Consider the following 16,516-nt stretch of genomic DNA (forward strand, 5'->3'; position numbering starts at 1 on the left):
AAATCTTTAGCGTGTTCATTGCATTTTGTCAGACAGGCATTTTAAGCAGCTGCTGCTGAGGTCCATAATAATCTTGCATTTAACATGGCTGGAAAAAACCCACAGAAAAAATCAGGTGAAAGTGGTAGCTATTTGCTGAAACCTTGTTGACTGATCTGTCTTCTAGGGAATGCTTCATTCAGAAAAACTTTACGCAATAATAGTATAATGAGTTTTTCTCCCACATGAAAAAGTAAATCTTTTAGATTAACTTTAAGTGCAATTGCTAGGATTTTTCACATATTGAGATAGCTTTCACCTACCACCCTATCAATAAAAAAGGAAGGTCTAACAGAACCTCCTATAGAATTCTGGCTTGTGCAGTTAAAAAAAAAAAAAATTAATTCCTTTCTAATATTGTTATATCTGAATTTGCTAAAGCAGGCCTCCACAAATTTGTTGGCAATCTAAGCACCACATGCAGAAGTTAGTGCCTAACTTCTTTAACAATTACACAGAAGAAAAACAATAAAAAATGTTTTCTGATACTGCCATTCCATACAGATCAGATCAAGTTATTAGCATTAGTAGAGGCATGTGATACAAGAAAGCAAGCTTATGCAGCATCAGCCAAAAAAAAAAAAAAAAAAAAACCTGCTCCTATTTCACCCCTCCGTTCGTTCCAAATATACCTGTCCAGCTCAGCCTTAAATTTATTTAGGCTATCAACTTCCACGACAAAGGATGGAAGTCTGTTCCACCAACCAACTACCTGCTGGCTAAAGGCAAACTTCTGCACATCTATCTTACATCTGTCTTTCCTCAATTTGAATTTATGTCCTCTCGGGTAATTATTCTGAGCAAGAGGAAGAATCCCATCAGCATTGAGCATGCTCAAACCATTCAAGGCTTTATACACTTCAATCAGATCACCTCGCAGGTGCCTAGTCTCCAGACACTGTGTGTAATTTGCAAAATTTAAGCCTTTCTTCGTAAGAGCAACCTTTGTTCCATTCACTAATCTTGTTGCCCTTCTCTGTACTCGTTCCAACAGCTCTACATCCTTCTTAAAATGAAGCCTCCAGACCTAGTACTCAAGGTATGGCCTGACCATTACCTTATACCAGGGGATAATCACCTCCTTATCCTTGCTAGAAATATTCCTGTATATCATTGACAAGACACTGAGCTACTCTTGCAAACTGTCTGCACTGCTCAGAAAACTTCAATGAATATACTTCTCCTCACCTTGCATGTTAGTGTTAAATCAATAATTGTGTTCCAAAATTAGTGTTGTTTGCTGATATAAACTCATACTGTGCTGTTAGATGGTTTTTTAATAACTGCATGCTATATTGGCGCCTCCGTAGCCAGGTGGGAAGGAGCAGCAGTGCGTAGCACACGCTTCTTGATTAGACCGGGGTTCGAGCCCGTCACCACCAAATACAGAGGATGCGGAAAGGTCAGGAAATGACCACCCCACCGGAGCAATATGGCCTTAGTTGCTAATGCTCCTAAAAAAAAAAAAAAACAAATAACAACAGCATGCTATATCCTTCTCATTATGAACATAATAATATCTAGTTTAAGTATGCTACTTGATGCCAGATATTCTCTTGTCTAATGTCAGATTTCAGCGTCTAATATATTGACGTCTAGCGAGTGCAGTCAGGAAATTGGTGTAGGGTGCAGCATTATAATCTTTCATTTTCACAAAACACGTGAATTTTAACTGAATTCTGCAAATTTGGGTTTAATTTTGTTCATTTCTAGTTAGCATATTTGCCATTAAATAATCTGAATGCTAAGTCAGTGTTACATATCGCAGTAAAACCTGATTAATTCAAAGTTCAAGGGAATCAGAATATGCCCATTTTGATTTAAACAGATTCAAAGTATTCATACAAGTTCAGAATATGTCAGTATTAATTAATGAAGAGAAATTTTTAGTCATACTAAAAATTTTTAGATGAAAGGTTTTATTTAGTCTTTATGAACACTGCAGAATTTTCATAATTCTCATTTAAAATATTCATAAAGTTTTAGGCATTGTGGTACACATTCATGAATAGATAGTTAATGCATTAACTTAATCAATATTAGAAAGATAACAATTGCTTTGTGGAGAAATTATCACACATGATAATATTGGCAAGTTTTGTTTTTGTTGCCATTACTAGCCATACAGCTCAATTTATACATGCTATATGACTAGTAATGGCATTTTTAATTTCTTCATTTTTTTTTCTTCCATAAAAAAAGGAATAACATTTCTTCCTTTTTTATGTTATCATTTTCAGTAAGCTTCATAATTAAGTGCAAACTGATCTTACTAATTAACTGTGTTTCAGTGACCAGCTTCATGTCAGTTATGAATAGATGACAGTGGTAGACAGAACATGACCTAGTGCCTGAATACAGCTAAAAAACAAAAATGCTTAATTACAGTTGTGAAAATGTACTGTGACTGTGTGGAATTATTATTATCTCTCTATACATTAAAAAAGTTTTACTTCTAGTGATATTTATATGAGCCAGTGGGAGCAGAGGGCGGGGCAATTACATCACTACAAATGCACAGTTAAATAATTACAAGATCATTTCCTGAGTAGATTTTGAACGGTGCATTATAATGTTAGTATATTAGTATAATGTTTATTATTATACAAATAATGACAAAACTACAAATATTTACAAAACACTAAACTATTTGCAATCATTCCTCTATTAAATCGGGATGATAGAACATCAAATGATGTTGGGTGTGGTCATGTATTAGACAGTGAAGCACATGCACAAGGTTGGTGAACGTTAAATGGAAGGCACACAAATGGGTTACTGTGTAGAATCAGACACTTGCTGTTGACAATGTAGAGCGTGTACATGGCATGCATGCCAACATTCGTCGCATCCTAAGACAACTCCCTCCATAACGTTCTCCAACCTCGTGCACATGCTTCACTGTCTAATACGTGACCACGCCTGGCATCATTTGACCTTTCATTGTAACGTTTTTTGTATATTGAAGGGACCCATTGTCCCAATATAGTTTGTATATTTGTAAATATTTTAGTCCTGCTCTTTCAGATGCAACAATATTCCTCATGCATCATGGAACCCGAAGCAAAAGGCCTTTTTTCTAAGTGACTTACGTAAACACAGGTAAATAATTACGTAATGATATTTATTCGACCTTGCGAATGCTTCTCGGTGGGGGTAGCCAATGGGGGAAGAGGGATGCGGATCACGTGATACAAGTGGGCATGGCAATTGTCACTAAAAATGCACAGGTAAATAATTACATAAGTCATTTCCTGATTAGATATTGATCAGTGCGTTTCGACAGGCATCTTTTACGTAGAAAATATTTGACTTACTCCATCATACCTCTACATTTTATATAGAAAAAGCGAGCAGGGGCAAAGCACCCCATTATTATTATTTTATTTTATTTTTTTTTTTTGTGCATCTAAATAATTTTTCTAGGTCTTGTTGTAGTGGCTTACCTTGATTACTGTTATTTATCACCCTGCCAACCTTTGTATCATCTGGAAATACAGACGATAAGTCTTATATGCCTTCATCAATATCATTAATGAATACTGAAAACAACAATGGGTCCACCACTGAAACCCTGGGAAACTCCACTAATAACATTAATCCACAAAGAGCAGTGCCCATTGTTAACCACTCTGTCTTCTTCTACTCAACCATCCCTTTATCCATAGCAGCCACTTGCTTTCAATGTCTCTTTTGAAATGAGGTCTACATACTTGAACACAGTATTCCAGATGTGGTCTTACAATTTCCTTGTACAGTGGGACTATGACCTCCCTCTCTCTACAGGATAAGGTTTGATAAATCATTGATAGGATACCTTGGGCTTTCCTGGATCCCTTTCTTCCTCTATTGTTTTTAATTCAACCTCATCAAGTGCATAATTTTTTTGGGGGTTGGTATTTACCAAGTGTAGGACCTTGCATTTTGCTGCATTAAAAATAGTGCTGCTTTTTCTGACCATTGTTATAGCCTGTTCAAGTGAGAAAACGAAACTTGGCTGTATCATTATTATTATTGAGCATGGAGTGGACTAACAAAGCTTATATTCAGTAGGGTAAACATGTGAGTTACTTACAATGTACAATTTCATAAAAGAAAATATACAGAGGTGATTATCAAAAACCATACCTTTTTAAAAATATATAAGATATGTGCTTCATTAAGGCATTTGTTTTTATATTACTACTAACCGAGAAAATTAACATCAGTGACAATTAATATAGACAAAAAAAATTAGAAATTATTTCTAAATTAAAAGTCAGTTCTCCATTTTACAAATAACATCTTTAACTTATTATTATTATTATTTTTAACAAAATTGGAAGTTAATTATTCTTCATGACAATGGTATGCACAAAAAAATATATAAAATAAAATAAATAACATATATATATATATATATATATATATATTTATTTATAGCAATTATTGCAACTTTACTGTTACTGTTTTTGCAACAGTTAGTTAAAATATGATAGGATCACATAATGTTGATCACTAATTATTAAAATCAGCTGATTTATGAAATCAAATTTTAGAGACTGGATTGAAATCAAAATGCATTGTATTTTTGTTAGTTTTTGGAATATTGATTTTTTTGGTTATAGGACACAAGTTAAATTTTTAGTGGGTGGGGCAAAAAACATTGCTAGAATGGGCATATGGGTTACTTTATACACTATTTAGCTTTTGGGAGAGGGGATAAAAAAAGAAATAGTTGAAAACAGTGCAATTTATAAATTTATTGTACTAATTGTCTGTCTTTGGATAATTAGTTGCCTTCCTTTCATGTAGTTTCCTATTTATGAACAAAATTAAGATATGGTAAGAACATTTTATTCTTTTATTTTAATTTATATGCAGTTGTCATTTCCTTCTGAGACTAGCAATTTCTCAAAGTTGACTTGATTGATGACTTTGTTTTCTTGGCTACTTTAAAAAATTGCACACTGACAAAAGCCTAAATAAAACACTAAAATTTGCCATGAAATTAGCAGAAACAAGAAGTGAAGCACAGTACTGTCTACAAAAAATTTATACGAGCTACAACCACATCACATGGTAAATATATTTCAAAGGAAATTTATTTAAGAGGGCCATACAAAAACTATACTGTATTTACACTACCTTTCTTCTCTCTGTTATTGTGTTCCAAACATAAATGAAACACTGTTGTTTATTGATGCAGAGTGGAAATGTGTGCATAAAAAGGTTTTAGTGGACATAAAGAAAATATCAAAATTAAGCAATATAAAATACATTAATTATAATGTCAATATCTCTTCAAAAAAAAAAATCGTCAATAAAAATGAAACTGTTATAATGTCGAAAATATTAAAATCGAGAATTATTCTTTAAGAAAACTTTTAAAAAAAATTGTTTTCTGAAAGGTCATTAACAAAATTCATATTGATAATATTTTTGGAAATTCACTGATCCATGCTGAATACTGCATTGCAAAACTTCTAGAGCCCATCATATTTCATCATTTGTTGGAGCTTAAGCATGCATTGTCTTATTTTTCTTCAGACTCTTTCCTCTGTCAGTTGGAGGTCTTTACAGTTAAGTCTCACAGATGTTGTCTTCTGTTAGCTTAGCAACAACAATAATGTTTGATCAATTGCCATCCAATTTTCGGAGTAAATTAGAGTCATACAAATTGGTTGTGGATATACAATTTCCTTAACTTCTTTGGCTTCTTTTGAAAGATGTGTGCTTAAAATGATTCTGAAGTGTTTCTTGACACTTGATTCCATGACATGGCTGAAAGATGGAGGGCACTGGTTTGTTGCATGTCCTCAGTATTTTCCAACATTCTAGTGCACATTTCTCAATGGTCTTCCGTCAAAAGTATGTCAGGAGGATTTTGACCAATCTTGATGCTAAGAAAGCTCTAGGTTCTGATGGTATTTCTCCACTTGTTCTCAAAAACTTGCACTCCTGAACTTACTCCTGTTCTTTGCCACTTTTTTCACTTTCTTATTCCAAAGGTGTTTTTGCTTCTGCTTGGAAATTTGCTCATATCCAGCCAGTTCCTAAAAAGGGTGACAAATCCCTTCCATCCAATTATCATTCCATTGTGATTACTTCTACTCTTTCCAAAGTAATGGAGAAATCAATTAACCGCCAACTCTTAAACTATCTAGAAACTTTCCGTCTGATCAACGATCGCCAGTATGGATTCCATCAGTGTCGATTCACTTGTGATATTCTGGCTTATGTTACCCATTTATGGACAAATTCAATGGAAAAGTTCGATGAAACACAAGCAGTTGCTCTTGACATCTCAGTGGCTTTCGATCGTGTTTGGCATAAAGGTCTTGTAAACAAGCTTCCATCTTATGGTTTACCAACTGTTTTTTTTAATTGGTTATCCAGTTTTCTCTCTGATCGCTCACTGAGGGTGATGGTAGATGGCCCCTCTGTCTTCTAACTTCTCCATTAATGCTGGTGTCCCCCAAGGTTCAGTTCTTTCTCCCACTCTTTTTCTCTTGTATATTAATGACCTTCCATTGACTGGAAATCCTGTTCATAGTTTTGCCGATGATAGCACGTTGCATTCCACTTTCCAGTTTGAGAAACCTTGTCCTGCTCAATCAGCTTCAACTTCTCGAATATCCGCTACTATTTCTTTAAATGCCAATCTCCAGTAGGGCAAAGACAACTTAGTTGACTTCAATCCTTCTAAAACTTAGTCCTATCTTATATCTCACAAAAAGGATTCTTCTGCTCCTATGCTTATCTTTAGTGACACTCCGATTTCTAGGCAAAATGATATATCTCTTTTTGAGGATTACCCTGACTTCTAATCTCTCTTGTCACAAGCAGATTACAAATATTGCTTCATCTGCATCTAAAAATCTGGGTTTTCTCTTTCGCTCTCGGCGTTACATTTCTTCCAAACAGCTATTCTCTCTCTGTATAAATCGTAAAACGTGATTTATACAGAGAGAGAGAAAATGGAATATTATTCACACATCTGGGGCAGTGCCCCAAAACCTCTCTCAGGCTTCTAGATTCCATTCAGAAGAGAGCAGTTAGGTTAATTAATGACTCATCTCTAATCGAGTCTCTCCACTCTGTCTCATAGACGTACGGTTTCTGTTGCATGCCTTTTCTACAGATACTTCCATGGGCACTTTTCTTCCGAAATGGCTTCTATAATTCCCACTCTCTCTCTTTCAAAACAGTCCGAACATGTGCTGCCACCAGCCAACATCCATTTACTGTCCAACTTCAAACTCACAGAACCAACTTTTCATCTTCCTCGTTTATTCATTCAACTGCCGTTTTCTGGATCAACCTTCCATCATACGTATTTCCTGAAAATTACAGTCTACAGAAGTTTTCTTCGATCCAGATTTCAGCAACTAAGAAATTATCAAATGTGCATTTGTAAACAATGTGTTTCCTTTTTTTTTTCTTTTCTTTTTTTTTCTTTTTTTTTTTCTCCCAAACATTGTGGTCATCCTTCTATGGAAACAAAATTTTTTATCCCATTTCTTAGCAAGTTCTGTTTTTTGCAGCATGAGGTTACCACCAATATGAACGTCTTATTTGTGAACATTAGAAGACCAAAGTTGTTTAATACTGATGCCACCCAATCATCTTTTCCACTATGATTTCTCTTAAAGTTCAGGTTTTCATTTTAGTTTACTGCCCTCTCAGTAAAATCTCAATTTTTTAAAATTATACAGAAAGAGATTGCAAAATTTTCAACTACACTGCTGTATTACATTGACTCATTTTCAATAATTTATCATAGTGTTCTAAAATGGCAAATTTTTCTTTAAGGTTTAGACAATTTTTAAAAATGTTAATGCCTTACTGTAAAACAGTGAAATTGATAGGAGTACTTTCTTTCATGAAGTAACAATACTGACAACCGTACATAGCAGCATCAGTAACTAGACACACAATGCTTTGGAGTTCAAGAGCAAATTGGGATGCTGCATAATCACTTCCACTGCACTTTATCAGTGTCATGAGAGACAAAAAAGTGAAAACAAAAATTGAAGCGCTTACATAAATGTCATTTTTTCTATGTTAGCATATATCTTATTTGGGCTTAATGAATTCATGAAAGTGATAACATTACATTATTGATTACATCATTTATGATCACAGAAAGCGAATGCTATATGCTACAGCCAGTTGTGCTACTTTACTTTCACTATAGTTGGTGGCCATTGTAGATTTTATTTCTTTGTGAAATGGTTGCAACAAATATGCTGCATATGTAAAAATGGCTTTCACAAATAAACAAAGTATAAATAAGTGAATATGCTCTTATATGATTATCAGATCATCAGGTAAGTGCACATAATATAGCAATATCCTAATCATACTTTTAACTGCCAAAATTGTAAAACAATGTACTACAAACATATTAGGGTATGGCTACATGCTTTATGATTTTCATCTCATAAGCAACTTTTCAAAAGTTATTGAAGACATTTCTTAATTTAAAGTATCATTTTTCTATACATGACCAGTGCTTAACAAATTTTTGTATGCCATTTAAGTAAAATGTTTTCTGCTTGTCAGAGACATCCATTACATCAGAGATGTTCTTTAAGCTTTCGGAGCAAAAAAAAAAAAATCACTTCAGACAAAATTTGGTCTATTGGGAGGATTCAAAAGAACTTCAAATCCAGTGATAAAATTGTTAACATTATATGGCCGCATGCAGTGAGGTTGCACGTTGTCACGTTGAAGCAACATTACTATATTGCCACACCTTATTTGTTTGATTCTATTATTGAGCTTGTCTGATGTCTCAGCATACCAAACTGAATTGATAATGGTTCTTTTTCCCAAAAATTTGATCTAACATTTTCAGCAAGTCAGAAACTCAATGATTGCACAATGTTTGAATCACATGTTCAAAGACACTTCCATATAAAATTGTGTAACTGTAAATGAATGACTGCACAGCAAAGGTGCTATGCACCACATACTAGAAATTATTAGCTGCATGGAGAATGTAGTCGGAATAACTTGCTGAGGTTCTGAACTAAATTGTGTTACTTTTTAGCCCATCCTTGTGGTTGATATTGTTTCAAATCAAGTCAGTGATTTGAAACACAGACTGTTGCAGTATAATCCTGCAATAGATTATTGGTATAACAAATTATAAGACGGGGAAACAGTTTGATTCAAGATGGGCATACAATAAATCTTTTTTCTGTTCAAATGTATTGTTTTATATAAAAAATAATACATTTAAACATAAAGAATATAAATGCCCATTTAAAAAATTGTTTTTCCCTTCATTTCAAGTTTCATGCAAAATGATCACCTAAGTGCGAGAAATGAAAGAGTGAAGTGGAAAGATGCAAGGCATCAAGCTTGATGGTTTGACCTGATCACTTCATTTTCGGTGTCATTCCGCATGATCATGTAAACAAACATGTCAGTTCATGTCACAATTTTTGCTCTCTGATTCTCCAGTTAATAATTCAGAGTTCATTTGTTGTTTGTGTTGTGCAAACATTAAAATGAGTAATGAGTAGCAATTTCTGAAATATTTTTATAGACATTTATAAAAAATAATCCATGTTTGTGGAAGGAAAAAGATAGTAATAATTACAATTTTGATATGAAAAATACAGCTTTTTTTTTAAAATTTTTTTTTGGACAAGCTTAAAATGGTGGAACCAAATGCCACTTGGATCTTTTCTTTCTTTTATATTTCCTATTTAACATGATAGTAAATGCTACAGAAATCGCCTCCAACTCATTCAAATTACTCGTTATTTCACTCTAAGGGATCCACAAACGCTTAAAGTGCCGGCATTAGTGGTCAGTGTGAACGCCTCCAAAACAGCAAACTACACATAGCATTCCTGACGTCAGATCATTTCAAACTGGATAGGGCGTTTCTGACGTTGCATTGGACCACCAGCGACTCACTTTTTCTATTCTCAGTTTCAAGATGGATGTTGTTTGAGTTTGATGTATTGCGCATTTATGTATACAGTTGATTGCAAGTAGAAAGAGGAAACAAAGCAGGAAACAGTTTACGTTCACCTACCGTAACAAATTACTTTCAGAAACATAAAGGGTAACTTCCCATTAGATTTTACTGCATGGGACTAAAATATCTGTCAGAATAAAACACCTATTGTTATTTGTGTGTGTGTGTGGGTGTGTGGGTGGATGGTTGAACTGGAGAAAGATGAGTGGGGTGCTGTGTGATAAGAAAGTAAATTGTAAAATGAAGGGAAGAGTGTATAAAACTGTGGTTAGACCCGCATTGATGTACAGTGCTGAGACATGGGCGATTACAAGGGCCCAGGAAAAAAAGATGGAAGTGGCGGAGATGAGGACGCTAAGATGGATGTGTGGTGTGACGAGGAAGGACAGGATAAGAAACGACTACATCAGAGGTACAGTTAAGGTGGGCTTCTGAGTAAAAAAATGCAGGAATCTAGGTTGAGGTGGCTTGGACATGTGGAACGAAGAAGTGAGGAGTATGTGGGGAAGAGGTGATAGGGAAGAGGGGGAGCCCTCAGCTGGGATGGAAGGACAAGGTGGTAGAGGATTTAAAAGAGATAGGATGGAGGAGAGAGGAAGCCCAGGATAGGGAGGAATGAAGGAAAAGAATTAAGAACGGAAATGCTGACCCCATATAAACGTGGGAAGAAGGCGAAGATAAAGAAGAAGATATATATATATGTGTGTGTGTATATCCAATATTTCAAAATAAAATAAAATAAAACATAAGCCAGTAGTATGGCAAAAACTGTAGAGCCAAAATTAACATAAAAATAACCCAAAATAAAACAAACGAATGGGAACGGGAAAGTAAAGGTAAGACATAAACAGTAGCCGAAAAACCCCTATATAATTTAGCACTTTAAATCCAATTAATAAAACCGATATAAAATTTAAAATAATGCCAATTACATAATAATTTAGCGGTACCCCCCCCCCCTCGTAAGGTACCAGTTTCGCTCTACAGTTTTTGCCATACTACTGGCATGTTTTATTTTATTTTATTTTGAAATATTGGATATATCTTGGCTTCATATGGAGGATGAGCATGTTGCTGCCTCTAATGAAAGCTTAATATTTATTTATTTATTTATTTTATTATATTTTAACTTTTGTCATTATTTAAATATAATTTAATGGTAGTAGTGGGTTGATATGCTAATTAAGCAGCGCCTGTGCTGCCAAGTAAATTTTGCCGCAAGGGACTACTCAGAATAAAACACCTATTGTTATTGTCTTTACACAGTTGACATTTTTTCCAGGTGGAATATTGACAGGTGCTTTCTATCCATTTGAAGCAGAAAACATTCTACGCTATCCACACTAACGGATTACTTTCCGTGCAGTAAAGGATTACTATTGTTTGATTTTACGAATGTTCATGCAAAGTTCCTTTGACACCAGTTTTCGAAGTTTATGTACAATTGATTGCAAGTAGAAAGAGAAAACAAAGCAGAAAACAGTTTACATTCACCCACCATAACAAATCACTTTCAGAAACATAAAGGGTAACTTCCTATTAAATTTTACCGCCAGGGACTATTCAGAATAAAACACCTATTGTTATTGTCTTTACACCAGTTGACATTTTTTCCAGATGGAATATTGACAGGTACTTTCTATCCATTTGAAGCAGAAAACATTCTACGCTATCCACACTAATGGATTATTTTCTGTGCAATAAAGGATTACTATTGTTTGATTTTACGAATGTTCATGCAAAGTTCCTTTGACATCAGTTTTTGAAGTTTATAATGCAGCTAAAATAGAAATGTTTTCTTGAAATTTTGTTAGATCAAATATACATCCAGAAAACGTGCTGTACCAGTATTGTTTCCTAAAAACAATTACAATAAAGCAAACATTATCTTTTATCAAATGTGCATTGATGAAAGTGTTATCAGTTTTATACCAGTTTTTCCCGTTTCCAGTGTGGCTTCCAATCGATGAATTTCCTTTACTTTGTCTTAGTAGATGAAGTACAATCTTTTTGTTTTTCAAAAGCAGTTCGTTGCTATTCTTTCGGTTATCTTTTTTATGCCAAGAAACAGTTGCATGAATTTTTTTTCCCCTCCTGTATCACATTTGCAACGATGCTGTATGTTGCAGCTTACTGCTTCCTTTCATTGCTTTCACTATACTTTTCAAAAAAATGAGAGAGAGAGAGAGATGTTATAAAATTATTTTAGACACAGAAAGACACCAAAGTTGTGTTTGAAACGAAAAGTTCAAAATTTGTTTTGGAAGAAGAAAGAGACCGCACATGATTCTTTTTTGTTGACATCTGCGTTAATTCTGCTGTTGCAGTGGATATTCTTCAGCAGTTTTTCAGTTACGGTTTTGATCTTATTTAATAATAATACGGTTGTTTATTAACTTAAATTATATACATTCGTGATCCCGTATACAGATAACCAGCGGATTCTAACAATAAATTATCTATACAAGTGAACGAAGTTGTATTTCGTTAACTAATGAAACAGTACTAAAATAGAAGTAATGTTTTCAATAAATATAACATTCAAAATTTAGCTTTCTGATTGTTCTCATCATTACATTGTTCTTAAACATTTCTTTTCCAATTTCTATCCAAAACTGTCTTTATTTCTTTGTTGGAGTAATCTTTTAATGCTTTATTGTATAAGCCTCCTTTCCACCTCGCAAATAAACTTTTGTGTTAAACATCATCCTCTCCAAAGAATAACTTCAAAGAATCTCCAGGCGATATAAATGTTAAGTCTCTAGTGTTTACAATGCCTCCAACGGCTTTAGCAGGTGTTGAACGGTAGCTAATGTCATCCAACACAGGGTTTGTAATGCCTGTCTAGTTTGCATGGCTTTTCCCTCTGCTTCTTGTAAAACCGAGTGTTTGAAGGTGCTTCCATTGCTGTGCTTTAAATGCTTGTATAATATAGCCCTAACAGTCCACCTTAACCAACTTTTTGAAATAACTGATTGTCTAAAAGCTACTTCAAAGCTCAGCTGGCATGAAGCTTGAAATGAACTGAGGCTTGAAACAAAGGGAAAAATGATTTTGTAAATGAGCCTTAAGAAATCAAAGATTATCATCAATTAAAATATATGAATACCATTTCTACATTAGAGGTCTGTACTGCTATATGTCATATCTTTATGTGCAAGTAGTGACATGATAATCTACGGTGACTGCAGTGACTGGCATGGTTGCCATGACATTTAAAAAGTAGTAGTAGTAGTGGCATGTGATGCAAGAAAGCAAAAGTGCAATATAATAAGCTGACACTATGCTTAGAGGATATTCATAACATATTTATTTAGTAAATAGTTAGTATTTGCTCTAAAAAAAAAACTTTAGAAACTGCTGAAAAACTAAAATATGAAAAATTGGTGTCTACATTCTGGATTTTTTTTTTTTTTAAATTTTTTCTTTACCATATTTATTTGCCACAGATATAAGATTCCAGTTCTAATACCTTCATACCTTAGTGCAGTGGTTATAATTGCTGTCTTTAAGCAACATGTGGAAAAGGTCTTTAAATCTTCTCAGTGAGAGAAATTTTTATGGATATAATGGCCAAGTTAGTTGGTCTTGGATATGGGTCTGCATGGTTTCTTCTTTCTAACAGAAGAAGAGAAATTCTGGTTTTTTTCACCTTGGTAAACAGGCAAACTGGCTATACAGTACAATTTACAGAAGAATACTGATATTTGCTTCAGTACAAATTCAAAATAAACCAATGGTTTTAACTCCTTTGTCATAGTGGCATTAATTCTAAAGCTGGCTCACAGTAGCTTCAGTTGAGAGCCACTCTGCAATAAATAATATTGCAACACTGTTTTTCCTTAGAATTAAAAAAACAAAATGTGAGAACCACTGTCAGAATACTTCTGTGTGTACTGTTTACTTAGCATATTCAAATATACTTCTGCAATATAAGCATTCATCTTCTTTCATTTATAATTTCATAACTTGACATTTTTTTAAAATGATTAGTTCACAGATATTTTTTCAAAAGGCAGTGTTTTACATAATTGGCACACAGACAGAAATCTGCGACACTGAGATTTACTTTTACAAACTGAAGAGTGAAAGTGAACAGTACTTTTCACTTTTTCAATATGTACCTTATTATAATTTATATTGTTCTTATATTCTAAAATGTTTATTAGAATTGAGTTTACGGCATTTTTGTAATGGACTATTCATTACATATCTAAGAAATAAATAAGAAAAAATCGCAGTATGATTTTAAAAAAACGTTCCAATGTTGTTTTGCAAATGAAAGTAATTTTTCTTTAGTTCCTCCTGTAGCAGAGACAATAGAAGTAGAAACATGTCCAGAATCCTTATCTGAGGCACATGATCAGAAACCTGCTACAGAAAATCATGATGGTATTTTGGAGGGTAAGGACAAGCATAATGAAAAGAGTGTATCTAAGAAACAAAATAAATTACTGAAACCAACGTGCACAAAACCTGTCAGTGAAATGTAAGTACATATGACTCTGAATGCAAATTTTGCATATGTATATGATATTTCATGTAAGATTAATATGTGATGCGGCAGTAAATTAAAAGTCAGAACCCACAAGGATTTTATTTTCCTAAGACAGAATGGTCAACCTTCATACATTTGTTATGTCCTTTTCCAGATTTACATTGTATTTTTTTGAACAGCAGGACAAACCCAGGATATTTTACCCTAATTTGTTTATTATTCTTGAGTATTATGAAAAGATCTTATTATGGATGAACTCAAATTGAAGACCTTATTCTCATCCTGCTGGTTTTTTTTTTTTTTTTTTTTTTTTGAGGATGCCCGATTTAGAAAGCCCTAAACAAATTCTCACCTTTCCAAGTAGCTATTCCATCTGGAAAGATGAAATAAATTGTTCTTAAAATAAAAGATGACAAGAAAAAAAAAAAAAAAATCCGTTCAGAATGTTTACATATTTTCCATAATTTTATCATAAAATAAAGATGATTCCTCTGTACTCAAGATTAATATAAATGCTTAGTACGTGCTTGCCAATCCCTACCCACGTTGGTGTGAACCAACATGAACAGTGGTCGAGGTGGCATCCATACAGAACAATGGCTGATGCCTCTACAACACCAAGCAGTACTAAGTGAGTTATAGGCACACTATAGCCCCAGCAGCTTATGCGCCATTAAACCTCCATAACACACACACACACAGTACTAAGTGATAGATGACTTTCATCATAGTTCATTACCACCATGTTTTTAATGGAAGCCTGAAGTGGTCAATACCATGTTTGCTTCAGCCTCTATTAATAAAAGTGATGGTATTGCAGAAGGTATTTGGATCCACACAGAGGCTCAGAAATTCCTTTGTGGGGATGCCAAACCTTTTTCTATGATGGTTTTTGCAGGACAGCAGATAGCTGCAACTAGGAGTCTGGATAGTGTATAGGTTGGGGCACAGCTGAGGCCATGTGCTCTGTTAAGGAGTTGGGTGTATCTAGCTGTGTGCACATATCTATTGATGGAACAAACTCATCTGCAAAAAAAAGAAAAAAAAGAAAGAAAACCTCCCACAAACTTGCTAATTCATTTAAAAAATATGTAAAAATACCAAAGCAGAGACCCAAAAGAATCCTGTGGCAAGTGACAGATTGCCTCAACAACAACAATGAAATAATGCTAGATGCCATCCACACAACCATTTACTGTGCCATTGTAGCAGCTACCACAATGAACAGAAGAGAGACCAAGAGAAAATAAAGCACAAAGACAAGGAAGCACCAGCCAAGAAAAGAAGGCTACAGAAGGTAAAGGGCAAATAGTGAAGATAGGCCGACTCACCCAGTGCCAAAAGAGGTAACAGAAGTAAAAAGCTGATCAGAAAAGTGAAGATTATCCGTAAGAAAGACAACATTCACAGCAAACGCGACCTGTAATCAGAGGATCAAATAATATCAGGACACCCTTAAATAAACATCAGTATACATTCACTAAAAAGTAATAAAAGGAAGAACAATTAGCCCAGTGGTTATGATGCCGAACTCCCAACAATATACAAAGTCTGTCTTGACCATCCGCATAACCAAATTACTTGGAGAGCCAGAACATTATGGGTCCCAATTTGAATCCCCTGTGGGGGGAAAAAATGCAGAAGAGTGATGTCATTCTGGGGCAACCTATGGAGCAGTGAAATAAGCCATAAAAGCTGTGCCCCCTTGGGTAGACCTAGAACAGAAGAAAACCAAGGACATACAAGTGTTGACACAATAAGAAATTCAAGAAGAAGTAGTACAACAGTTAGTCAGGAAGACTGATGAATCCCAGGGATAGATAACATCAACAACTGCTGGCACAAGACATTCAGCTGCACACAAAGGTACATAGTGGGGCATTTCACTCAGATAAGGCACCTTCGAGTCTCTGACTTAAGGAATCGTCTATCCAAAGGCTTAGGACAAAGATAGCACATATCTGGCGAAGTACAGACCAGTCGCCTGTCTCCCAACAGTA

The 16,516-nt window shown here is 34.5% G+C and overlaps 1 protein-coding gene across 3 annotated transcripts in view; it reads left to right on the forward strand.

Annotated features, from left to right (window-relative positions):
• The window catches only part of LOC150082969 (nudC domain-containing protein 3-like), a 97,178-nt gene that overhangs the window by 23,199 nt on the left and 57,463 nt on the right, over nucleotides 1-16,516 (forward strand). For 2 of the 3 annotated variants that reach the window (XM_090376943.1, XM_090376945.1), the window contains exon 4: nucleotides 14,318-14,507. In XM_090376943.1, the coding sequence (XP_090233069.1) occupies nucleotides 14,318-14,507 (190 nt within the window). The remainder of the gene's footprint in view (nucleotides 1-14,317; nucleotides 14,508-16,516) is intronic. The other variant, XM_090376944.1, reaches the window with a different exon arrangement.

Source organism: Mastigoproctus giganteus, chromosome 7 (genome assembly GCF_048544385.1).
Source record: "Mastigoproctus giganteus isolate SK-2022 chromosome 7, ASM4854438v1, whole genome shotgun sequence".
NCBI lineage: Eukaryota > Metazoa > Arthropoda > Arachnida > Uropygi > Thelyphonidae > Mastigoproctus > Mastigoproctus giganteus.